Source organism: Oenanthe melanoleuca, chromosome 2 (genome assembly GCF_029582105.1).
Source record: "Oenanthe melanoleuca isolate GR-GAL-2019-014 chromosome 2, OMel1.0, whole genome shotgun sequence".
In the NCBI taxonomy this organism is placed as follows: domain Eukaryota; kingdom Metazoa; phylum Chordata; class Aves; order Passeriformes; family Muscicapidae; genus Oenanthe; species Oenanthe melanoleuca.
The window spans coordinates 134,889,850-134,915,813 of NC_079335.1; the positions used below are offsets into that span (position 1 = coordinate 134,889,850).

At 38.8% G+C, this 25,964-nt stretch overlaps 1 protein-coding gene across 3 annotated transcripts in view; it reads right to left on the reverse strand.

Moving 5' to 3' along the window:
* The window catches only part of NRP1 (neuropilin 1), a 113,292-nt gene that overhangs the window by 50,222 nt on the left and 37,106 nt on the right, over positions 1–25,964 (reverse strand). For all 3 annotated transcript variants that reach the window (XM_056483508.1, XM_056483506.1, XM_056483505.1), the window contains exons 4-7: positions 15,319–15,500; positions 10,687–10,914; positions 3,094–3,249; positions 239–405 (exon numbers count right to left, since the gene is read on the reverse strand). In XM_056483508.1, the coding sequence (XP_056339483.1) occupies positions 239–405; positions 3,094–3,249; positions 10,687–10,914; positions 15,319–15,500 (733 nt within the window). The remainder of the gene's footprint in view (positions 1–238; positions 406–3,093; positions 3,250–10,686; positions 10,915–15,318; positions 15,501–25,964) is intronic.

Below are 25,964 nucleotides of genomic sequence, written 5' to 3' on the forward strand. Positions count from 1 at the left end.
AACAATAGATGTGGGAAGTAGAAGAATTAATCTTCCTGACCTTTTCTTTTTCTATGCCTTTGGGAGAAAGTCTTTTTTTGTCTCTTTAATGGGGAATATGAGCTATTCACTCACACTGATTCTTAAATTATGTAGAGGTGCTTTACTGTGTTATTTTTTTTCTTTCTTTTGCATTCTCCACATTCAATAAACTCCATGGAGTATTATTAATACCATCTTTAAAATGTTATCTTTTTACCTGTATCCATTCTCTGATAGAATCTTCCCCTGGGGTCCATCCATTCTCAGGGTAATTTAGTCGGGACCTTTCTGCAGACCAGATAGCACTGTACTGGGAGGAGACAGTGATTTGATCAGAGTGAATTTCTCCTGACTCCATACCTAGTGGTTCCATGCACTGGAAATCTGAAGAAAAATAAATTACCATCATTATTATGTTCAGCTTTTTGATTTAGACTTTGAATAATAAGAACATTTCCCTGCTTTGAATATGAATATCTAAAGAATAATTTTTTATGTGACTTTGAATACTTTAGCAACTTTAAGTGAGGCAGTGTTGGGCTTATGGTGTCATTCTTAATACTGCCATTCGAGTTGCCATGGCAATTCCTGCAATAATAATGCTATACAAATATTTTTAGCCCAGTATTGTGGCCATTTCAGTATAGGAAAATAGAAGTGTCTATCCTAGGCTAGCACAGACACTCCTGTGGATTCATAATATAGAACAATGCATGTTCACTTCAAAATTATGCGCAAACCAAGAAAAGACAAATTAGATGACTTTATGAAATAATTTGATTTTCAAACTATTTACTTCAGTATAAAAAACATAAAATGCTTAAAAATATTATTAAAATTTTAGCCATTCTCTTTGGATTCTGGACACTGGAATGAAACAGATCAACAAAATTTGAATTTGAGCCACAAAATTATTGACTTAAGGAAATTATCGCCTCTTCTGTAATGTGGTGTATTGCAAATAGGTTGATCATCTCCATTCAATCTCTTTTTGTTGACACAAAAATTACCTAGCTAATTTAGAATCAATTGATTTCCTAATCACTACAGTGAGTTCAAAGGTTGATAGGGCAGAGTGACTCAATTCTTCTCTCAGTCTGTAAAAATAAAGTCTCCAACCCCCACTAAGGCAAGAGAAGGCACTAGCTTCAGACAGATACTCACACCCAGGTCAGCTCCTTCATGTCAGAAATTTACTAATTCCAGTACAAGAGCAGCAGAAAAAACTCCATGTGCCTATGCTTCTGTTCAAGGACTTCACACTATAGAAATGTAATTAATTCCTTTATTAGAATTTAAGCTAAAATAATTGTGTGAAATGGAGTTGGATATATGCTCCTTTTTATTGCACCTTCTCTGGAGCTGATTTTTTAGGAATGGGTGCTGAGCTGAAAGTTTCAACGACCATGAGCTGGGAAAATGAGCTTTAAATAAACAAAATTTTGGGTTTTCAATGAAAATTAAAGTATTGTGGAGAAAAATTCTGAAATATTTTATCAGCGGTCCAAAACCTTACATTCAGAAATGCTATCTGGGTATTTTACAGGAACTGTAGTCAAGGCTTCCCATAACTGAGTCATACCAATTGCATTTCCTGTGGAATAGGACCCTCTCCCCCAGTTCTGTGCTGCTTCAGTGTATTAGGTACCTGGTGAAGTACTGAAGCTGAACCACATTAGAGTAAGGCTCAAAGGAAAGGAATTTCTGCTTGAAATCTGAAGGAAAGCCATAAGGCTCTACAAAGAATGCAAAACATGATAGGTAGGGGTAATACCTAAAAAGTGTCTAGTTTGATCTAGACATGGCTTTCCCTGTACTCTACTGAGAGGGACAAGTTACTCCTTGGGACATCTCACATGTCTGAGATAAACAGATTGGGCTGTCCTCTGGAGGTGACCAGACAACACAAAGAGTAAGGGTAGCTGAAATTAAATGAGAGAATTCCCTTCTCTGTCTAAGTCTGCAGCAGATGAAATGCTTTCTCTTGTCGTCCAAAAGGGTTTTCACACACACTGACTTCTGTTCTGTTGTCCTGTGTTTAAGAGCTGAAGGCACCTTGGCACAGCAGATATTATTAATTCTGACTTCAGTGTGATGGTGCATCTACAGCCTAGGGAGGGTGACACTGGAGGAGGTGGACATGGGGACACAAGCTGCTTGTGCTGGTTAGGAAGGGATAGGAGCAGCACCTACATAAGGGGAACCACACTAGCTGAAGGTACAGTGCTTCCCATCCACAGAGGCTGTGTGTCCCCTATTCCCTCTTCCTGCCTACGTGTGTGGAAGAGAGCATTTAAAAGGCAGGAAGTGGAGGAGAGATGGGGAGATACAGTTAGATCTTCAGTTTACTCATTTTTCTTTTTTCCCTTTTTTGATTAAATAAGTACATGAAATCTGTATGAATCTGCTTGAAACTCAGTAAGACACAGAAAGGAGAGGGAGTTTGAAATAAAGTGTGTGTTTTATCACTGAGGAAAGCAATGAAATCTGAAAGGACATGGTGCAACATAGCATGTTATTTTCCTGTTTCCCTCACTTTGTTTCATTCTTTGTCCAAAGGGTAAGCATGAAATGAGTCAACTGAGAAAAATATGAGACAGAGAACAAAGCTTTGATAGCTTATGAAATGGTTTAACAAGAGCACATATATTAAATGGGTCCTTTTTATTCAAGAAATCGATCATCAAAGCTTTTTCCATCTAATAAAAGAAGGCTTTGGATAGTGCATTCATTGTTCATGTTTCATTGTTTTAATGCAAGTGTTCAATTGCCCTGCATTCCTGCGTTCCCTTGGTCAGCACAGTTTTCCACAATAATTATCCCAGCTTCCTGGCAATACAGTGGAATAAAACTGTAAGGAGATTTCTCCTTCTTGCACTTCTTTTCAAAGGGCAGCTGGTTATAAAAAAAAAAAAAAATAAAAAGGAAAGAAAAAAAGGAAAACAGAACCAATGCTTCTCCACCATCTTATTTATTTAAGATTTCTTTAAAACTTCAGGCAACACCTGGTGTGCAAGAAGACATAACAGGGAGTATTTTCCAAGAAGCTCTGCAGGATAGATAAATACTGACCTTCTGAGACACTGCTCTGTGACACACTGTAGTTTGCTGAGAAGCCCTCCTTTGCTATTGCACTGTCAGTGTAAAATACCATTGAAAGGATCCCTGTTGAGGAGCGGACACGTCCTGGGTTGTTCTGCCCACAATAACGCCCGATGTGTGGGCCAACTGCAAAGAAACAGGATACAATAGTGAACTACCAGTGCTGCTGGAACAATAGGTGCCACTACAATATCCTCCCAAAGACAGTCCCTCAGCAGGAAATGGTGAACCTCTGTAACAGCTCAAAATAACAATGCCATCAATAATTTAGCGATGAACAATAAATTGTTTATACTACCCTAGCAACTGGATTTCTAAAATGCTCCAGATAGCACTCCTTGAACCTCTGAAAATGTATAGAACCAGGATTTTAAAAAGTGTCCTTCAAAATGTGCAGAGAGGGCAGTGATGCACAAAATTACACATACAAAGCACAACAAGTATTTTCCAAAGTGTGATTGAAGCACCAATTTATGACAAGAGCAACTGAAAGGCTTGATTTGCCAACAGTGCCTTTCAGGTTTTATGCTCTATACTGCAGATGATCTGTTAATTTCATCTCAAACTTGGAAAAACATTTTTGACTCATATTGAGGCCATGACAAATAACTCTTTATCTCCCTTTATTTAGGCTTTCAGACCCCCATAGTTCTTTTGCCCATATGGTCAATATTAAAGAATATTGTAAAATAATTTAAGAGTGAAATCTTAATCCTTTCAAAAGAGCAAGAATTTCTTGAGTAGTCTCCATGTCACAGAATACACACACATAAACAGTTACATGATCTTTCTTCATGTTAATACTGCACAAACCCAATTTTGGTATTTTTCAGCACTTCCTGTGCAGTGAGTTAATCTTTTTCCTTAATTAAGCTACTCAATTCACAACCAACATATGTGGCCTTCCAGCACTTGAGCATTCCCTACAGATAGGTCCCTAGGCTGTGGAATGGTGGTACATCTGTGCTTACAAACAATAAGAAAAGATAATGCTAAAACCTACCCATGGAGTCAATCATGGAAATAATCATGAGGCGTCAGTCTAATGCTTACACCACTGGCTTTCCAGGCTTAAATTAACACCTTGTCATTTCTCTAGGAAGTCCATTACACTTTCAGTTAAAAAATATAAAATGTTTAGATATCCTAATTATTCACAGTTCAAAGAAAATCTACAGCTAACATAATTTTCTAGTCATTTATTGGCATTTTCCAACAAGTAAAACAGTTCCAGCTTGGAATAACTTTATTATGTAAGCTACACATTTCTGTAAGGCCCTAGAGTTGCCAGAAAGAGGGAGCTCAGATGTTATAGCTCTTGCTGCCAGCATGTGCTTTTCTATCCATATTCTGGCCACAGTTAGTCTTCAGTTGCCTTGGCAATCCCATGGCATTTGAAATACCTGCCAATTCAGACATTTCCACTAAGGTTGTTCAATGCAGCATTGATAGAATGGAACATCCTATAGAGGATATGAGTTGAATTCTTCCTCATCCTAGAAATCATTAAAGCTTCATGGTTTTCTTTTTCAGAGAGAGAAATTTGTTTTAGACTGTTACCCTTAGGGGCTTTTTAAAGAGACAAAATAATGCCCCCACATTCCAGTTGCTGCAGGTTTTTGATTTTGTATTTGTTTTTATTTTCTTTTGTTTTTTCCCTGTGCAAACACCTCTGATCCTGCTCTTTCTCAGAATGGCCTTCAAGATTATAGCTGCTGATGTGCTCTGAACTGCAAGAAAATAAGGAGGATAAGACTACCATGTTATGGTTCTCTGAGTCTCCCTCCTCCCATTTCCTGTAGAGAAGCCTCTTTGAAACGACAAACAGAAGAGAACTTTGTTTAAAGCAGACAGGCTTTAAGATTCCCCATGACTCACTGGTTTATAATTTTTAAGACATATTTAGTGATTATGCATTTGAGTCTTAAATGGATTGGCCCTGCCATCACAGTACTATTCCCTTTGCTAGCTATGTGGAGGCAGATGCCAAAAATGTGCAGAATATGACACAAAGAGGTATTGAATTTTTTTGTGCAACATGTAAACCTTAGCCTGCTGAGCTAATATGATATTGATCTGAGCACAACTGGATGAAATAGAGATTCTCCTTCTTCCATAAATAAGTCCCCACTTTTATGTTTTTTTCCATTCAAGTCTTGAAAACCTTTGAATGACAATAAATTATCAAATATTTCGTGTGTCGCCACATCAAATAAATGCTGTGCAGGAAACCCATCTGAGGAGTCATTCAGGGAGTGAGGCTGCTGTCTGTTTAGGTAGACTGTGCCACTGGTCATTTTTTACCATCTTCCTGACAATTCCTTAGGAAACGAGATGGGATTTCATAACAGACTGTGTAGAGTTCCAAATGGGAATTTTAGGGCAGAAGGTGCTGAAAAGTCACCAGGCCAGCCTCTAACTATGGGCCAGCATGTTGCTATGTCAGCATCCCCCAGGAAGGGCCACTCCAAATGTGGATCACTTGGATATGTCCTCACTCAAGGATGCTTCTACACTACCTGCAGAACAAAGGCATCTCAGTGAGCCAGCTACCTCATCTGACTGCTCATGCTGTAGCAACTTCTGACACCTTGGCTCCTCTTTCCACTTTATACAGTGGAAAACTGAGTAACTTTCTGATTAAAAGGTGGAGGGACAACTAAGAAAACTATTTTGTGCACATTCCCAAAAATGCAGAATCTAATTCTATAGCTTGAATAAACCCCTGATTATTCTTAATAAGTATTTTTGAAGGTTTATAGATCAGAGTGCAGAATATACAGAAAGTGGCTGGTAGTTCAAGACTGAACAGAAGCCTTATCTTTACTGATTATTCTGTTCTTTGCTATTATTTGTCCTTCTGCACAAAGAATATTGATATGAGGAAATTATGAGACTTACTGAAATACACTTTTACCTATCTAGTTGAAATGTTAGCTTTTGGAATTAGGTTAAGAACCCTCGCCCAAGAAAACAGATCAAGAAGAAAAGGTATATCAGACTTCTAAAATATTCAAACAAATGTTGTGTTACCCAGCCATGTATTTAATTTTAAAGCTGTTTTTTTTAAGCATGCAGTTATGTTGTGGACAGTATTTTCACATCACTACGATTTTAATTGAAAATAATATTTGAACACAATTTAGGATGCTGAAGAAGAAACAACTGAAAAATTAATCCCATCCTCACATTCCAGTAGTCAACTACACTGGGCTTGTGAATGCTCTTAGATCTTAATGGCTTCTCACAAGAGTGTAGAAAGCAACCACAAGAGGAGAAGCACACTTAGATTAATAGCAACCTTCATTTGCACTGATGTTAATGAATGCAGTAAAGCATTCTGCTTTGCTCTGTAATTCAGTGGAAGCTCTTGTGGTATTGACTGAAGCAGCAATGCTCAGGCTGTGGTTCTCAAACCATATGTAAACTTCTTTAAATTATGTTTGAGCTCTAGTAGACAGCCTATAGAGCTTCAAAGAGAGCTGCATGATGAATCTGTGCAATTCATCACTAAAGCTAGTTGTCATTTTGAGTGGGCTATTTTTCTTCAAAGTCATCAATGGAGTGTTCTCAGCAGACGCTGGCTGAGATATATCTGTGCCTTGGGCAAAGATATTTTTGGTATCTAGTTTATTCATGCAAAATCATATCTTTCTATTCTGAGATCTACTCATTCTCCAAATCCACCTGTTACCTCTTTCAAACTATGGTCCCTGTTCTGTACAATATTTGCAACAGGCACCTGTAGTTCTCAGGTATTCTCAGGTATTCTTCAGCAGGGTTTTTTTCATGAAACAAAATGCCAGATTCAAGGCATTCCTGAATGCCTACCATTCCCCTCTTGAAACAGCAAAACACTTACACCACTGTTTAACTTCAGTCCTGTAAGTGTCCTTGCTGAATTCCTTTTGAAGTCAATCTAACTGTTCACATGCTTCAAAGATAAGCATGTATTTTGTAGAATCAAGTAGAAAATACTCAGCACTTTCCAGCTTCAATCCACTGAAAGGACAACCAGGTAGGCTGAGGACTCCAGGATTGTGACAGAGCATTTCAGGATTAAAGTCTTTTTGAATGACTGTTTCAGTGGCTGTCAAATTCTCTAACAGAAAATTGTTTTCCATCAGTGAAATGGAAATTACATAGAAGTAAAATGTAAATGGAAGCTTACTGACTTTGACATATCCTTTTAAACACCATTGTGAAAATGTGCTTAAAAGAATATTTCTTTTCTTTATTTTTTGCTTTTGTGGGGGGGGGGGGAAGGAAGGAAAAAATTATTGCAACTGTATAAAACAGCAAATTTATTTCCTGCTGATGTCTAGTGACTGTATCTTATCAAATTCTATAGTGAAAACATTTTCCACTTTTGTTTGGTTTAATCTGCTCTTAGACATCTAAAGTTTACACCTGACTAAGGGAATCATAGCTTCCAGTACAGTCAATGAGACAAGGAACTCCAGAGGTCCATTAAGTGTGCCCTAAAGTAGATGTTGAGAAGGTCAGAGTGGGATGCTGTTCCCTGCTGGGAACAGAGGGACTTGCTGTGCCTGGCTCAAATGCTGATGCTTGTTTTCCAGAGATGCATGTTCAGGGAACTGCCCATCTAATTCTGCTCTGCTTGAGACCCCAACTATTTTCCAAAAAACTATTCTCTCTCTCCTATTACAATACTGCCATCATCCCAGGAAACCACAGCTGTGTTGCTGTGGGGCAGGGAGTGTGAACTGAAGGATATCTATTTTTTCCACATTTTTAAAACAATCCTTCACATTTATATTGATGCAATAGCAGTTTTAACACAACTGGGCACGTGAGCAGCAATGCATTACAACAAAAGAACTTCCTTTTCTCTGGGTATATCACTAAACAGAGGAGGCCAGGGGACACCCTCTGGACCTGCAGCCAGCAGCCAGGGACTGCTCCTGGGACCAGGCTGAGTCTGACACAGGTTGCCCCTATTCCCTCTGAAACTGACTGGCCATGATCCCTGGCTTTCACTGTCCTCCAAATCATGCTTAGGAGTTTCTTGGGAAAGTGCAAATGGATGTGTGCTGAAACTGTGCAAGGGAGTACATCACCAAATTAGAAGCGCACCCAACCATGCCCATGTTTCAGTTAATATTGTAGAATATTTTTGCACAGACTAAAGGGAAATGGACAAATGGCTCAAAGACTCACCCTGGGTGAGTCTCCCTTCATCAAAGGGAGCCATATTGTCTAATTTACCACTGTGTAGAAATTTATTATTTCCATGTGGATGCAAATTAGATTTTTTTTCCCCAGATACTCTAGATATATATTCTCCAGTATCCAGATATTTTCAATCTTCAGTTCATGGCTAGGTTGTACCAGTGGTTTCCTGCGCCAGCTTTGCTCTTGTTGAAATAGTTCTTCCTCCCATGGATTCATCCTGTGATGCATTTACAGAAAAGCAACGAAATTCCCTCTTTCTTTGTAGTGTTAAGTTAAACAAGAGAGACTGACTGCTAGCTGAGGATTGTCCTGCATTGAAACGATGCAGCAAATGTTTTTCCTCCAACTGCTGCAACCTCCAACAGTTTGTATCAAAGAAAACATTTTTCCAGCCTACAAATTCTGTTGAATATTTACAAGTAAACATGCAAATACCCTTAGTGGATGTCAGGATCATTTTGAGTGTAGAGAGTTTGTGAGGCAGTTTGTGGAAGGCCTGTTGATAATTGGTCTTCAGTATGGCTCAGCCACTTTCTTGAACCAGGAAATTACTGCTTTGAAACCCTCTACACTGACAATGAAATATTTCTTTTTGGTTATATTACACATAAATTGATTTACTGGATCATCTTTTCAAATATCAGTTTAAATGCAAGCTCTACAGGACAGATTTGGCCTATATACAAATAAACCCATTATTAAATGTTCCAGACATCATTATAGTACTGTTAAAATATTGTTTTCCTAATTGAGGCATTAAATACTAAATAGTCTTTTAGCTACTGTTTTGGGTCTTTCTTCACTCTTTATTAAAATGGATTGAGAAGAGCCATGATAAACCCATTAAAGCATAAAATAAAAAAAATACCAAAGCAAATATATGTTAAAAGACATATATTTCCTGCAACATCAATGGAAGCTCTAAGAAAAATTATATTTTTATTTAGGGATTTATTTAGGAAAACAGGCAAGTTTTAATGTGTTATTAAAATGTATTCCTTAACTTATATATTTTCATTTAAATGAAATATTAATGTAGGATTAGCAGTTTGTAGAAACTGCCACTGCTATTCATAAAACAAACATTAAGAAATCTATTGGTATGGGTTTTCACAGGAGTGGAAAACTGAAATAGTTGTAATTAGTGCCCAACACAAACAACATAAATCTTCAGTCACTGAATTTTGCTACAAATTAAAAATGAAGAAGAAAAAGGACAGCTTCAAGATGTTTCTCTTTATCAGCTTATGCCAAACACAGAAACAGTGTAAAAGGCATCACTAATAATCAGCTTTCCATAGCTGTTTCCATGGCTCATACAGGCATTTGGGCACCTGAAAGGTCGGGCATTCAGCCTGAACAATCCCTTTTAGGCTGGAACTGCAGCCTTTGGCTCTGGGTCCTTGGAGAATTGACACATGGCTGCCCTGCCCAGGGGAGATTTGGATCTTGCAGCCCCAAGATTGTACATGAAAAACATAGAGATATCATGCAGCTATTTTATTTGTCAGACTCAGTAAAACAGGGATATGGGGGTGGGCAGAAGGTGAAAGGAGGGCTCTCAGGCTCTGTAGAGTTAACTAATATCTAGCTATGCACTTAGTGAATGTGCACAAGGTCAAGTGTGGTCAACAACTAAGTGGAAAATTACTGAGATGGCAGAGACGTTCCAGAAGGGTACCCAACACACCCACCCTGACACGAGGCCATCTAATCAGAGATTATAAATTAACAAATTAAGATAAAACCTTTGGATTTGCTTAAACCACTGGAAGAGAGAGCACTATAATGGAGGAACCCTGCAGTGCCCAGTCACTGAAGCCACCTGAATGAATAACTCTGTGACTGTTTGCTGACCTGGGTAATTGTTTAGTCACTATGATTTCAACTGCATGGACACCACGTTTTCTCTGGCAAAGAAATTCTCTGCTTTGACAGCTGGCCTGTAATGCAGTTCCTCTGCAAGTTAGAGGGTCAGTACCTGAAGTCCTGTTTCTGCAATTGGTTGGAAATGCCTGGACTATACTCATGGGTTGGCTGTGGAAATTTGGGGACTCAATATAAGGCTTCACATTTAATTTATTTTATTGTAGGAAGTTCATCACATATTACCAATGAACACAGAGATTTCTGCTAAGCCAACTGTTAAAATGGAACATATTTCATTAAAAACAAAATCATTCACACTATGATATGCTTTACTGAATGAATTTACAGAGCATTTTCTCCATTTCTTTTTAATTCAACTCACTTCACATAAATCAAGCAAGGATCTCTCTAGCATGACAGTTTAAAAAATGGGAATATGCCTTCTGCAGGCCACTACATAGTAATGGTTATGCATATTTCAATCCATTTTTCTCTTACCATCGGGGAATCCATCCCAGATTTCCAATCGGTCATAGCGACAGAATGCTCCCCCTGGAGTATTTGAATCAGGTTCTAACTCAAAGCTTTCAAATTCCAGTATAATCTCTGACATCTTTGGTGCAAAGATAATATAAGTGCATTCAAGGCTATTGGGATACTTTTCAGGGAATCCAGGGGACTTTATCACTCCACTTGATGAAGTAAAGTTTCTGGAACACTCAGGTCCTGTAGGAGAAGGAGAAAAATCAGCTGGGTTAACACTGTGCTACTAAGCAAAGCAGTTAGCTGGAAAACAAATTAGGTTGCATTGTCTCTCCAAAGCAGCAAAGGTGGCTTTTCAATGAAACACCTCGTTTTAATAGCTGCATTAATCATTCAGCCAGCTTGTTCCTATTATTGATAGTCAGTCATTTAAAGCCCAATTCGCATATACTGTCTGATCTTCAATTTTCAATTTGTATGGAACAATATGAAAACTTGTACCAGCTCTAGAAAAAATTATGACAAATACAAAGTCATGTGGGAACAATGAAAGTGTAAGCTGCAGAAATCTCGACAGAGCCCTAGAGAAATAATTATAGCCCCTTCAAGCTCAAATCTTTAAATCTTATGGCTGACAGGCTTTTATTGGTGAAATAGAATTTTTTACAAAAGCGGGTGAGTGAATTCAGTAGAGGGAGTAGTGGTTTCAGATTCCTGGAGCACTGACTCAGTAACTCTGCCAGATGTGACCTATGCCTCCTTGACAAACTAAATGTGAAAGGTAATTCGTACATGTACTGAGGGTGAGTGACTCATTCTGAGTGGTGTTGACACAGGTGCACCAGTAAAATGTTGCTGTTAGTGTGGGCATGATAAACTGTGTGATTACAGGCAGTGTTGCTAGAAGTCACCTAATGTCAGTGTTGACACACCAGCTTTCCCTGATGTTCCCACCATGGCATAACGGGATGCTCCAAACAGTGCTCTTGGTGGAGCAGGAAAGTGGCAGTAAAGGTGTAAGGGTATAAAAGGCCAGGTCACTGGACTTGCCTTTGTGAATAAAGGGGACAAACTGGAATCCCTCTGTTGTTGATGGATCTCATTTCTCCTTTATTTAGGTCCCTCAGGAATCCTCTCTGTGGATCCCACACCTGCAGGTGTGCTCAGAATTCAGCTGCAGGCACTGCCCACACATTCTCCCACAAGGTCAGCACAGGTACCCCCCTCTGCCTTTTGACACTCCAGATTTAACAGAGTGATTTACAGGACTTGGGGCATTGGTGGATATCAGCTGGCCTGGGGAGTTCGAGTAGGATGGCTCAAATGAAGGAACTCAGACCTGGAGGAGAGGAAGGACAGGGAGAGCACAGCTTGGCTGCAACAGGCAGATCTGTGCTGCAGGGTGATGTGTGTGAGGTCCCAGTCTGGGTGAGGATGCCCAGCATCCTTAGAGACTGTAGTCAGGAGCCTTAGAGGATTTCCAGTGCCTAACACAGATCACTGAAGGAAAACAGTCTGGCTTGTTGCATATATGAATACTCTTATTTCACTATAGAAAATGTTTTCATTGTGACTGTGCCAAACATATTACCCCCCACAGATCTGGCCACCTCCCAGATAAATTCAGCACGCAGGAGAGAGGTCTGAATGAATTTACTCAGTTCAGGTATTCTTGCCCTTCAACAGACACTGAGAGGAAATTTTTGAACTATCACATCAATATTCAGAACACTTCATGGCATATTTTGGAAGATGTGGATATCAATGTCATGTAACCTGACCCATTCCAATTTGGGAAATTACATTTTGCCTATAATTAAATCACCCTCTTACACACTAGTAGAATATCCCTCTTCTCTCCCTGTCATTCCCTTGTCTCCTTGTCATGTAGGGGAGGGTTATATTCTGGTTGTTGCTCTTCACTCCCACCAGTAGCTGCTGTTTCAGGATAAAATAGCTTTGCTATGCCATTCATAGTATAAAGTGCTCTGTACTCCTCTTGGAATCCAATAAAGGATGCAATATAAAATGTAAGCCAGGATCATTATTGCTTTATTAAATACAGCCAGATCCTGGCTCTGAGTGTGCACAGTCGTCAGGCTCCCTACACTCACACATGGTATCTTGTTGCCAGCTTGCTCTATCTTAAACATGTTTGAGTCAATCTGGTGCAAGAAACAGAAACTGCTTCCAGGGGAGCTGTCTCACTAAAATGTCCTCCAAAGATTTTGACCCTTTATTGACACTGTGAAGCAGCTGCAGGAGTTATATCAATACTCAGGCTACGTGGAACTCCATGGGGCAATGTGCATGGAAAACTAGCAGAAAAGGTTCCAGCTGAAATACCAAAAGAAGATACTTCTGAGGTGGAGAAACTAAATGTGTACATATGTATGAAACAAAGGAAGAGATATGAACTGAAGGGAAGACAGAGAGGAGGCAACAGAAGAGTAAAGAAAAAGAGATAACATTGGAGATAATTTAATCTGCTATCTGTGGGTGTCACTGAGCCAAAAAATCATTTTGCCTCCTTGGTTGACACTTCCTTTTCTTTCAGTTTGCACCATAAATTTAGTTGACTAAAGTTAGGAATGTTGAATGTGAACTGTGTAGATCCTTTTCTAGTGAATACGTCACTCATCCACCCTAAAATAGGACGTCTGCCCAAGCCAGAATGATGAACATTGCATGTGGGCTAAGTGTTGGGCAAAATGTGTTTCATGTTTTAGTCCTGACTACAACTTCTTCAGTGTCTATGTGGCCTTGGAGCTGAATGAGAAGTAAAGATTAATGTGTGCTGGAATGAAGCTCAGCCCTCAGCCCAGCACTGCAGGATCCTGGGCTTGGGATCATTCTTCCCATACCTGGGAAATGATGAGCTAAGTTGTGAACTGCTTTATTTGGCACAGATATTAAAATGCAAAACTGGTATAGTGCATATGCATTTTTTCAGAAGTTAAATAGGGCTGTGTTCCCACAGCAATGATAATTTGTATCCTTTGTGTACACATGGCATTTTCTAACACTGCCTGGTGATAACTGTCCTGCCTTAATATACAGTTTATGCAGAATGAACTGGAGTTAAAGTTACTCTGGGAGTCATAATTTTGAGCTTCTTGACTTCCATGTGTAAAAATCACATTCATAATGTCATCTCAACATGGTAAATGTGTATCTTTGAGACATAAATGACCACACAAGGAAATAAACACAATGTTCCTATCAGAGTCCTGACTTGTCACTACACTATTAGGAAATAAATAAAACCTTTTTCTTGAAAGGGCTCAGTTACTAAAATAGACTGTTTCCCAGATCATTCTTTCTTTTTGTGTTTCAGCCTTGCTCTTTATGAAAGATGGTACTGCATGTATAAGCACTGAGAAACCTTCAGAACACATTTTCAAGAGTTTAGGCTCCTAAGGACATCAAAATAAACAGAGATATTTTTTCAGGAAAGCTTGGTGTCATTTAGATGCTGGATTCTTTCAAAAAATGTGACCCTGGAGGTCAGCAAAAGAATTTCTGGGAGTCAGGAGTGGATTTACAGACAGGGAAGATGGTGAACAAGAGGTCTGTGGCCCCAATTAGCACTGTGCAGAGCAGCAATAGCAAGAGAAAAGAGACTTCTCTACTGTGCTTCTCCTCATTAGCAGTACAGCTGCCACCAAGAGTGTGTGCTGAACACAGCTGAAAATCTGGCTCTGGTTTAGGTGCATAAAAGGGACTTGGACTGGTTCTGAAAATGGGGCACTGACTGGGAGTGGTGTGCATTGGAAATTTGAAGTTTTGAGCTGCTTTTGTGAATATGATGCTAAAGACTGATGTTGAAGTTCATTATTTTTTTTCTCTAAAATGAATGTTATTGTCTTTTTAGGTATTATGAGTTTTGGTGCTGTATTCTCCAGGAATGGAATATATGAATTATTAATCTCCATCCAGCTATAGGGGAGATGTATGCCAAAAGAAATGACCTTACAGCCCTTCTAGCTATTGACTTGGGAAGAGTGTTATAAAAGAGGGAGTGTCTCTGTGTCTGGTTAATCCTGCACTCTCTGGTTCTCTGGGCTTTCTCTGTACCCCATAAAGCTAATTGTGCCCACTGGCACTAACTCCTGGCACGAGCATCCAGCAGGTCATGCCTGTGATCAGTGTGAGCTGCTTCTCTCCTTTACCTCCTAAACATGATTTGTGAAAGCAGCAGCAACATCATCTGCTGCCCATGTGTAGTTGGGTCCTTCCCGAGCCTGCACCCATCTCTTGGGAGCACAGAGCAAAACACTAACCAAAATAAGCCAGGGACTCAGAAGGCTGCAGTGCTGTTGAGGCACTAACACTGTAAATCACACAGTAATTATTATTTTAAAAAAAGGAAAGCAATAAAGCTAATGGTTTTAAGATGGTTGAAACAGCTGATGAAAATGACCATATTTCATGCAGAGGAGTCAACCCTCAGACACAGCAGACCCACTGGATTCATGATGATTTACACTCACTGAATACACACCCCACCTTGGAATGACTAGGGTAATAAGATTTTCTCTTTCAAGCATTTTCATGCATTTTCCCCATTCCAAAGAATTACAGTGAACTTTCTGGTGCAAGCAAAAACCACAGGTTATGAACCATGAAAAAGGAATTGTTTCTCACCTCTTTTGAAAACTTCATAACGGATAGAAAATCCTGCTCCATGTGTCTCATAGTCGGAAACAAATTTGATAAAAAGATATGGTCCTGAAGACACTAAAGGAGGGGGAGCAATTTTTCCACAGTACTTTCCCCATAAGCGTCCTTCAGCATTATCTCCATCAATCACTTCAACATAATCATACCTGGTAGATAAATGGAAGGAAGAAACTTTTAACTTCCAGGAAAGAAGGAGACCTAATTAATTTAGAAACCATAACACAACATAGATAATCAAGAAAAATGCTAGCTTGCTTGGAAAATGCATTATGCTGAAAGATGTAAGCAAAATGAAATAATTAAAATGGACTACATTATGTCTGTAGACATCATCTGGCAACATGGAACTATTAGGAAGAATGGTGTCCATTATGCTTGCAGACAATGTCAGCTAAAGTAACCAATTAACAAAAAAAAAAAAAAAAAAGGAAATCTCACGAGCACAATTCCGTATTATTAAATTGTGTTCCTTTGTCTGTGTAGTGTTGTTATCAATACATAATGCATAGCATTCTTTTCAAACTGTGAAGTTCTGTTATGAATTCAAAAATGTCTTTTTGGCTGTAGCTCTTTATGAACAATACTTTGATTTCCATATGCTGTCCTCCAAACATATGTCCACAGAATAATAAATAAATCCCTAAACATTAGATTTTGTTCAAAACTCCATCATATTGCAGATCAGTGGTAAAAAAATCTGTTATTTTTTCTTATTATCTGGACAAATAGTTTGGAGCACATGACAAAATCCAAAAGTCAGTCACAGCACTTGGTTTTTCTCAGACAAAAATTATTTCAACACAAATCATCTTCACTTAGGTATTTGAATCAGGAAGTGCATGTTACAACATTCCTATTAGTACAGCATATTACTAGACAGACTGGGCTAAAACCTCTGTGATTATTTGCATCAAAACTAAGACTGTGTAAGGAAAAACATGCAAAAACCAAATAATAGCTGGTAGTAAAACTTTGCCTGTTAGTGCTCCTCAGCCCTGTCACCAGAGATGCCAATGTGTAGTGTCTGGTCTGACAGATTTGGTGTTCAGGGGCTGAGGAGAGCAAGCCCAGCAGGCTGCTGGTGCCGAACCAGCCCAGGGAATACAAATGAGAATGGAAGCCATGGGAGGGAGAAGCTGCAGGTGCAGAGACAGTTCTGCTCTTAAGTTTTATTAGCAGATGATTTCACTTGACCCCAGACAGGAAGAAGGATCAGACCCAATCTGCAGAATCAGTTTAATCTTCTCCTAGAAGGTGGTGGCATTTGGACTTGGGTTGTGTCTTGTGACTCTCTCAGACAGCAGCAAAAGGCTTTTCCTGCCCCTGCATCCCTGTCTCAGCCACGCTGCCCTTTCATTTAACAAGTTGCTGTTAGCCAGACAATCTCATTTACTTTTCATTATCTTACTACGACTGGCATTAAAATGTTGCCATTAATTTGTTTAGACCTTTATACTCTACTGTTATGCTCACTGAAATGTTCCAAGCATATTAATATACAAGGAAGAGCTAAAAATGACAGGACAATAAAATGCGTCTGGCATTTTTAAAGAGATCAAAGGAAAAAAATGTCTTCATGATGACCAATGTCATTTTTAACAAGTCTGCTCCAAACCATCCAGGGCACATTACTTATGTTTACATGAAGTCCTGTGAGACAGCTGCAAAGATGATATCACTAGTTAAAGTGGACAGCTTAAGGCTCCTTAAATTAAAAATGACATTACCTCATCAGTTAAAATTGTGTGCCAGCTTTGGTGTATATCAAATAGAAAATAAAGCTGACACTGATGGAACTGTAAGCATTAACATATGTGAAATATTGTGCTAACTGCATTTCTTCTTATGTATTTGATTTTTCTAGTAGCAATTGCTCAGCTCACTAGCTTCACTGCCCCAGTGCAGACTGGTGGAAATACAAAGTGGAAACATGCATTTCTGAGATAATTTTACAGATACTTAAGTAGCCTGTAGTTTTTAAAATTAGACTTCTGTTCTTTCTATAATGTCTTTATGATATTTGTATAACAGGATTTGAAAGTCAGGAGAAGAGTTGTAAAGATATCTCAGAATTGCTGGGGTTTTGTCTGGTTTGTTTTTTATTTTCCATCCTCAGAAATATCCTTAAAAATGCCAGCTCAAGGTTTCCTCCAAAACCTATTGAAAGTACTCAGGGATACATGCTATTACTTTTTAGATTTTAGGAAAAAAAAAAAAAAAAAGTTGAGAATTTTTAAGAGGACAACCTTTGTCCAAATAATCAACATCTTGTTAAAAAGACAGAGTAACCACATAAAGCCACAGCATCTGAGTGACAGTCTTTGCTCCATTTACCCCACAGTGACATTATTTCACCACTTTCCCAGGCACCATTCTTTGCTCAAGCTTCCACAGTAGACAAATTTTCAAATGGTATGAAAAAAATTTAACTAAAAATGCTAAGCAAATTTTACATTCTTTTTTTCCTTCACATATAAAGGAGATAAAAAAATTCAAAAGGCTTTAATTCAGTGTTTTTATTCTGCTACATCTTAAAAATAAACAATTTTATATAGCCTTGCTAAGTCTTCCATATACAGCCAAAAAATAACTAACCTGTAAGTACCAATTTTGCTATTATATGGAGTAAATTAGGCAAAAAAACCCCCATTCAAATTAAATTCTATCACTCTCCTAGTTTTCCTCCTTTATAGCAATAGCCTGCCCACACTTTCCATTGTCCCTTGTAGTGACAGAATTGTAATTTATGGTGCTCTTCCTGGCTGCTGTGCAGTTGTAAATGACACAATTTGGTTACTAAAAGGCTTTCTTCTAATGGATTTTTGCAAGTTACAGGTCATGCAGCCCCCTGGAAGATTGGAAGATTTTTCAATTTTTTTTCTTTCATTTTGAAAAATTACTGAGAGGCAAAGAAGAAGTTTAGCTGTGAGACAATGGGTAATAAGCACAATTTGAAAAGAGGAAGCTTTCAAGATCAGCCCCACAACCTTCATATTCTAACAATCATGTTTTCCATTTGGCAGCTAACAAATAGATTTGGATTCTCCCACACTGGTGGCAACATATGATTGGGCTGCAGTAAATGAGTACCTATGTAATTTTTTTCTTAGAGAAATAAAATTACTCTGGATTTTACTAGTTTATACTTGGAAACTGACATCCTGCTGTCGTTTTTGCACTTTTCAAAATCCTACCAGAGACCACAGCATATCACAAACAACTGGTCTTGTAAATAGGAGAAAGTACAGTCACAACTTGGAAATGGAGTTGCTGCCAGGGAAGCTCAGAAAGCAGCTTGCATATCCCTCTGGACTTGGTAGCAGTCTTTTCCATAAGTTTGTCAGAAGATGCTGTGCCAGGGATACAGTTGGCACACTGGCATCCCTGTGAGAAGACCGAATGTGTCACCTCCCCAGCACCCAGACAGACTTGGCACACAGCCCAGAATACTGAGTTTGCAAATTTGGATTTCCCATTTGGCAATTCTTCACTCAGTTACTGCTGTCAATGGTGTGGCAAATATTTCTTGTAATTTTATAGTCCTTTAGGGCTTATGGCAGAGAGATGTAAATATAAACATGGAGCTAACCACTGAGTATAGTTTTGAGTGAAAGACTGGAGCACCAGATCAGATGTGGAAGCAGGAGGTGCCTGCCCAGAAGAGAGGACACTCAGTGAACATGCTTGTGGAGCCTCTTTGCCACAATGCAAAGAGCATTTTTTTTGCCAGATATCCCATTTCTGTTTGCACCCTCTGTAGTGTGCAAGGCCAGTTTGTGGCTTTTGGGTGGGAGATTGATGAACAGCAGGGCAAGAGCTCACATACATTTCCTGCTTCTCCCAGCTGGTACCTGAAAAGGCCATTACTAGTTGGTCCTAATTTTATGGTTTAGTAAAGCCATGTCTAGAGGAGATTCCCACTGGAAAGATAAGGGAATCTAGAATTCCTCTAATTCTTTAAGGAATTGCAAAAATCATGTTCTTTTTTGGAAAGGGTAAGTTATGGTTTTGAGGAAAAGGCCAAGCAATACCTATAAAAAGAGCCCTAGGCAATGAAAACATAAAAAGCTGCAGAATTCAAATTTTGGTGAATTTTCTAGCACCAGTTTCTAATAAGTGATAACAGTGCTTACATTGGGGTTCAGTTCTGAACATGCTGGAGACCCTGAAATGCACCACTGCACGTTGTACTGCAGAAAGTGAAGTGCAAGTGCTGGAAAGCCCTGCCTGCTGCTGAAGCCATCCATTCTGCCATACACTCTGCTTCTACACATTTGCCTATTACCAGGGCAGAGAGACCTTATGCCTTTTTCCTTACAAAATTCCTTCTCAAGAGATAGGCAGAACTCAGCTGAAATCTAAATATCTGCCATTTAATCTCATAAAACAATCAGTGAAGCATATACAACTATAATTTACATCCAAGCATACTATATTATTCTGCAGCCCACTGTGATCTATATGGCTGTTATGAATACTTTGGCTATTCACCTGTTAGGATGAAAAATTTTCCATGTTCCTCCTTATTTTATTACTCTGATTTCACATCTAACCAAGCTGCTAAATTTCTCCCTGACATGAATTATCCACCCTGGTCAGACTATCTTTGGTTCTGAAATTTTTCTTCTTGGTATGTATCTTTCTTTTGCCTTTATTTTACAAAGATTTTTTTTAATTCCTCACAAGTCTCCACTTCAGTTGAACAGAAGGCATCGCAAGTAGAAATCTAAATAAAGAGCTTCAAGTTGTTCTGCACTGTGGCTTTGTGCCCCATTAGTTACTGAGGGTTAGAGGTGTGGGATTTACTGCAGAGCTTGTGGCACAAGGCAGTCTGTATCCCAGAGCTAAAAGCTTAAAAGCTGCAGGCACTCGAGGGACACCAGCCTTAATTCCAGTTTATTAGCAACAAGAAAAAGAAGCACATGCTATTAAAAATAAGAAATTAGGCACAACTCTGACCAGGCTGATCTTCTGCCTGTAACCTCAGCATCTGCTGCATTTCTCTTCATCTGAGCCTCCTCTGTGCAGCCTGACCAGTCTCCAGGGCCCCCTGTAAGGGAACCCATCCCATGGCATGGGGGACTGACCCATCCTGTGAAGACACACCAGCCTGCCCTGTAGCTGGGACTGGCAGTGAGGTGTCTGCACCAAGGGGATTTAATTCCTCACATGGGGCCTCACAAGACACCTTGATGGAGGTGAAAGCAGCATGCAGCCTCAGAGGAGCCTGGGTGACTGCTGTGTCCTCAACAAGTATAAGCAGGGCACAACTGCTCCCTGGTCATGGCATGGGAACTGCAGGGTTTTTTCTCTTTTTAAGCCCCTTCCCAGTGTGCTTAGTGGCATGGGATCCTGCTTGGTGTGTTCCTAAATGGCTGCTGGCTCCCACCACACTCTGCAGTCTTCTCAATGGAGAGGCTCTTCTCCACCTTTACAAGTCACCTGTTGGTGTGGGCATATCTTTGCCTTCCTTCCTTCCTTCCTTCCTTCCTTCCTTCCTTCCTTCCTTCCTTCCTTCCTTCCTTCCTTCCTTCCTTCCTTCCTTCCTTCCTTCCTTCCTTCCTTCCTTCCTTCCTTCCTTCCTTCCTTCCTTCCTTCCTTCCTTCCTTCCTTCCTTCCTTCCTTCCTTCCTTCCTTCCTTCCTTCCTTCCTTCCTTCTTACTCCAAGTCTATTAAAATGCCCAACAGATCATTTCTCTAAGGATGGACATGCACACAGTTGAATTAGGATAAGCCAGGCAGTGCCCATGGCAGGAGGCTTTTAACCTGGTTGTGCCTGTGCTGGATTCATGGTGCAGATGCAGCCCCCTGAGGGAGACAACACATCATCTAAATCCCAGAGTGCTTTAAAGTGCTGGATATTTAAATGCACAATTTGCAATCAATTAACAATTCGTAATTTACTGTCAGTTTGGGGGGCCTTTGTTTCCATTGGTCTTTTGTGAACTGCTGTTTTTATGGTGTTCACCCAGGGCCAAAATTCACTGGAGTTATTCATACAAAGGTCCTGTCAACCTAAGAGGTTTCTGGGAATAAGGCCATTGGGATTTGGCCACTGTTCAGTAATTTACTAATGCCATTAACTGACGGTGGGTCTCCATTAAGAATGAACTACTGAGGGTCTATTTTAGTACAAGACAACGCTGTAGTGAAAAAGAGAAAAGATGTAACAAAGACTTCAATGAAGATCTACAGTTACCCACTGCAACAGTAAAATTCCAACCAATGTTAGCAGCACTCTTGTTATTACACTGGTTTCTGGAATAATTGAATGCATTGGGATTTGCACTTTAGTTTAAAATTAAGCTCTTAATTCTCTGCTGAACAAAGGAATCTGAAATGCACCATACCTTAACCAATAACATTTCAAAGCCCAGAAGTAACAAAAACTATAATTACTATTTTAAAATTGGAATATCCTTCATCTTATCACATGCTCCTTTTATTTTAGCTTATGTTTTTTGAGTACTTGGGACTGGCAGAAATGAAGATCTGAACCAAATAAGCAAGATTACATCTCTACTTTTATCTATACAGCTCCACTGAGAACAATAGCCAGATCTTTAGCTGCTGCAGATGAGATTAGGCCCTTTATACCAATGGATCTAAGTTGGTTTACACTGACATATTTCTAAAAAGGGTGCAAGTGGTGACAGAATACTTTACCTTGTATTTACTTAGTTCTATTCTATTAATACCAAATAAAATATGGAAAATTCTTCAACAGAAATGAGAACATTGGGATTCACTTTTGGAATGTGTGCAACATTGTCATGCACAAAATGCAGAAGAATCAGAGGTTATGGACTGGGTTTTGACATTTTATCATTACAATGTCCTAAGGGAAGTAAAAGCAAAATTCATCTGCAAAGATCTTCAGCACATCTATCTGCAAAAAGCATTTTGCCAATGAAAAGATTTGATCTTGAAGTTACAGTAAATTCCACTGACTTCAATGCTTGCTGCATACTGTAATAAATTATGGTATAATGATCCCAGTATATAAAAATGAAAACCTCTTCTGGGAAGAAACATTCAATTTTAAACCTCTTCAGTGAGAAACTTCAGTTCATAACTTTCTGGCATAAAAAAATGCTATTTTTTCATGGAAAAGGTTTCTGTCTGTCAAATAAGACAAATTTACAAATGCTTGACTTCCACTTTAAGTGGGGGAAAAAGAAACACTTAGCAGTTTAAAGACTTCAGAGAGGAAGGAGCTTTCTAGTGTCAAACTGGTGAAGTTTAGTATTTATAGGAATTTCACATGCCTCTAATTACTCTAAACTCAGTTCCCAAGTAAAATATGCCATCTGGAAGATATTAGAGTCATTTACAACTTGTTCACTTCCCTATTTCACTGCAAAATCTTACCTCTTGCCAACTTTCCAGTGTTCTTCACAAAATGAAATGCAGTCTAATTTTTACTGGTTGCTTAATAGTTACTTTATCTATGTTGTGACAGCTAAGGGTTTTAGAAACTGGAAAAAAAGTGACTTTTTTTAAAACTAACTTTCTTGTTACTCACTGTGCCTCAAGCTTTTCATGTCAATGTTTCAGGTGTGAGGGTTATGCCTTGGATTAGTTTGGTATGAAGTCACTAATTTGATATGGTTAGATTTGGAAAGATATCCTAGGTGATAAGAGAGAGAAAGATAAAGAAAGATGACACAAACAGCCATCATGTGTAAGAATAGGCTCTTTTAAGCAAAAAAAAAAAAAAAAAAAAAAAAATCCAAAACTCGACTATATGGCTTTGTTTTTGTTTCTATGACCTCCCAAGAGATGCCCATCAATCAGAAAACTTCTTGTTAGTAGAGCAACTTCATCCAAGTATGCCAATCTGTTTATAAGTGAAGCTTTGCGACATTCCTCTGAGGTAAAGTTGTCATTCTCATTTTACATATGTGGAGACGGGAGAGAGAGACCGAGTGCCAGCAGTCTTGCAGGAATTTTGCAAACAGCAAGGAACAAAGCTGAGATAGCCAGATACTGTGTTTAAAACATAAGAGCCCAGTCTAGCTTCTCCTGAAATAATGGAAAGATTCCTAGTGGCTTCCATGGGTTTCAAATAAAGCTTCTTAACAGAGGCTTGAAACTTGGAAGCTTTCCTAAGCTATAGAATGAAGGGGCTGCAAAGTCTCACACAGAATCACAAATACATTTCTGTAGAAGAACTAGACTAAATAACTTGCATACAGAGACTCATGCATATATACACACTCATACTCACTGTACACCTCTATATCCATCAAACATTGTTTTCATGTGCCCAAAAAGTTTAATGATTTGTAGCTGGATTAGAGCTCTGTGCATGTACTGCTGAATTCACTAAAAAGCCTGCCTAATTGGTAAGTTATAGAAGCCTTGGGTTTGCTTCCTCAAATGCCTAAAGAACAGAGACAGAGCTGTATCAAATGGAGATCAGAATCAATTGTGATTTCTTTTTCTTTCCATGAAAGGAGAAAAGAAATGCTTTAAAATTGTGGCAACCTTGTAGCACTCCATTTGGGGGTTTTGAATCGCTGATTAATTTGTAATTATCCTTTGGGGATCTATGTAGTATATTAATCATAACATTAGGAACTCAACTTTTAAAAGTGTAAGGTAGATGTTAGTTTTTCACAGAAACTGTGAAAGTTCAGAACATAAAATAAGTTCCACACTTTGGAAACTCAGATATTTGTCCCTTGTGGGCCGTCGACAACCTCTCTGACCAATACCTATAATTAATGAAACTAAAAGAGGCTAAAGGACAAAGGAAATTACAGACATTCATATCAGCTTTAGAACAGAAGTCATAGCAACCATGTCCTGAAGCTCTGTAAATACAGTACAATGATGGGCATTTTCATTTATTTCCAGTTAGGAACTATATAAGGGAATATTAAGGATGCAGCGTTTGGCACTTGGAGCTCAATATTTCTCAGTGTTGTTCCCTTTGTTGTGATTTCTGCATCACATGCCCTGTGGGCAGACCTTGGGCCAAGTGAAAAATCCACCGTGGGATTTGTGTCTTCACATACTTAGTCTGTAAGTGGGTGTAAGTCTGCTGTGGGTCTTCCTTGCCTGAAAGTGTGACACATGAAAATGATTGGATTGATTTTTTGCTTAGGCTGTATCTCAAACCTGTATATAGCCACACGATTAGGCATATGTACAAACAAGTGGAGTTGTTGGAAAATGTCCAGCTTTGCTTTTGAAACTTTTGGCTTGTCAGTGTTTCATCATGTGCATGTATTGGAGCTTTACCCATGGATTTCTACTGGAGAAAAGGGGGTCAGACTTTCTTGAGCTATCACCAAGGAAAAAAGAGCTTAAACTATATAAAGGAGATCCAAACTTTCAAGTCTTTTCTGTATTGACAACAGAGTCCTTAAGTGTGTGAGATGCGTGGCATTATTAGGTAAATATTCTCATAATGCTGAGAAGACCTTTGGCAGATTATTGTAACATCTAGATGAAAACCATCTCCTCATTTCTTTCCTATAATACAAACTTGGAAAGGCAAAGTGCCTGGCCATAACATCTAGGAGTGCTCTCTGGCGCAGGAGGCACACAAAGCTGAATAAGAAACATTTGTAGTTCAGAGATCAACCCACTTACTACGTCTGCATGTTTCCTGGCGAGCCGCTATCTCAGCACAAAATCATTTGGTTGTGTACATTGCCACTTTAACAAACAGCCCTTAAGCACATGAGTAATACTCAGGGTTGGCAACTTTAAAGGAGCCCTGGCTTTGTGAAATCTGAATGATTTTTCCTAAGAGCAGTGCAAGGAACATTCACTCAAGGATGGTGCTTTCAAATTCCAGACTTCTAATCTGACTAAGTGTTGTTGAAGATCTGCCTGAAAAATTCCCTGGCTTGTCTTCTGTTTTGCAACTGGGACGTGTATGCACATGTGTGTGTGTTTCTGTATATATATTTTTATATTCTTTATACAAGAAAAGACCTGAATCATTTCAGATGTTTCTTCCCAAAGTTCATTCTCAGCCAGAGAAGCAGTCTGGGAAACTCAACCTGGAAGACGTTGATTTTAAAACCACTAAAGCAGATGAGAACAGGGAAGCAGAGTGTCTATGTAGATTTAAACTACAGTAATTGCTACCAATGCTTTCCTAGTAATTTGTTGTATAATTTCAGTAGAGACATTATAAATAAAATTCTTGTTGATAATTTATGCATGTCTTTATAGATGTAGTTTGGTTTTGCACACATCAGTGCATCAATCCAACACAAGTGCAGACCTCTCCCTGAGATTCTGCTCTTGAAATCTGCATTAGGAAATTCAAATTTACCCTCAGAATTAAAATTTTCTTATAAAGTACATGATTACTTAATGTTTATGGCAAACAGATCACTATTTAAACTGTTTCAGAATTACAGTACTTTGCTTTTGTAATAGAGCTCACAGTTAAACTGTACCAATTTGAAACGTCAGTTTATAAAAGTTTGTCCCACTGAGCAACTTTATTGCCATTTTATTGTGTGTATCCTAGAACTGAAAAGTATATATAACTTAAATAAATGTATTTATCTTACAATAAAATAAATCATAGATATTTAAAGCTGCTAAGACTGAATTTAGTTCTTTTGTATTCTATATCACAG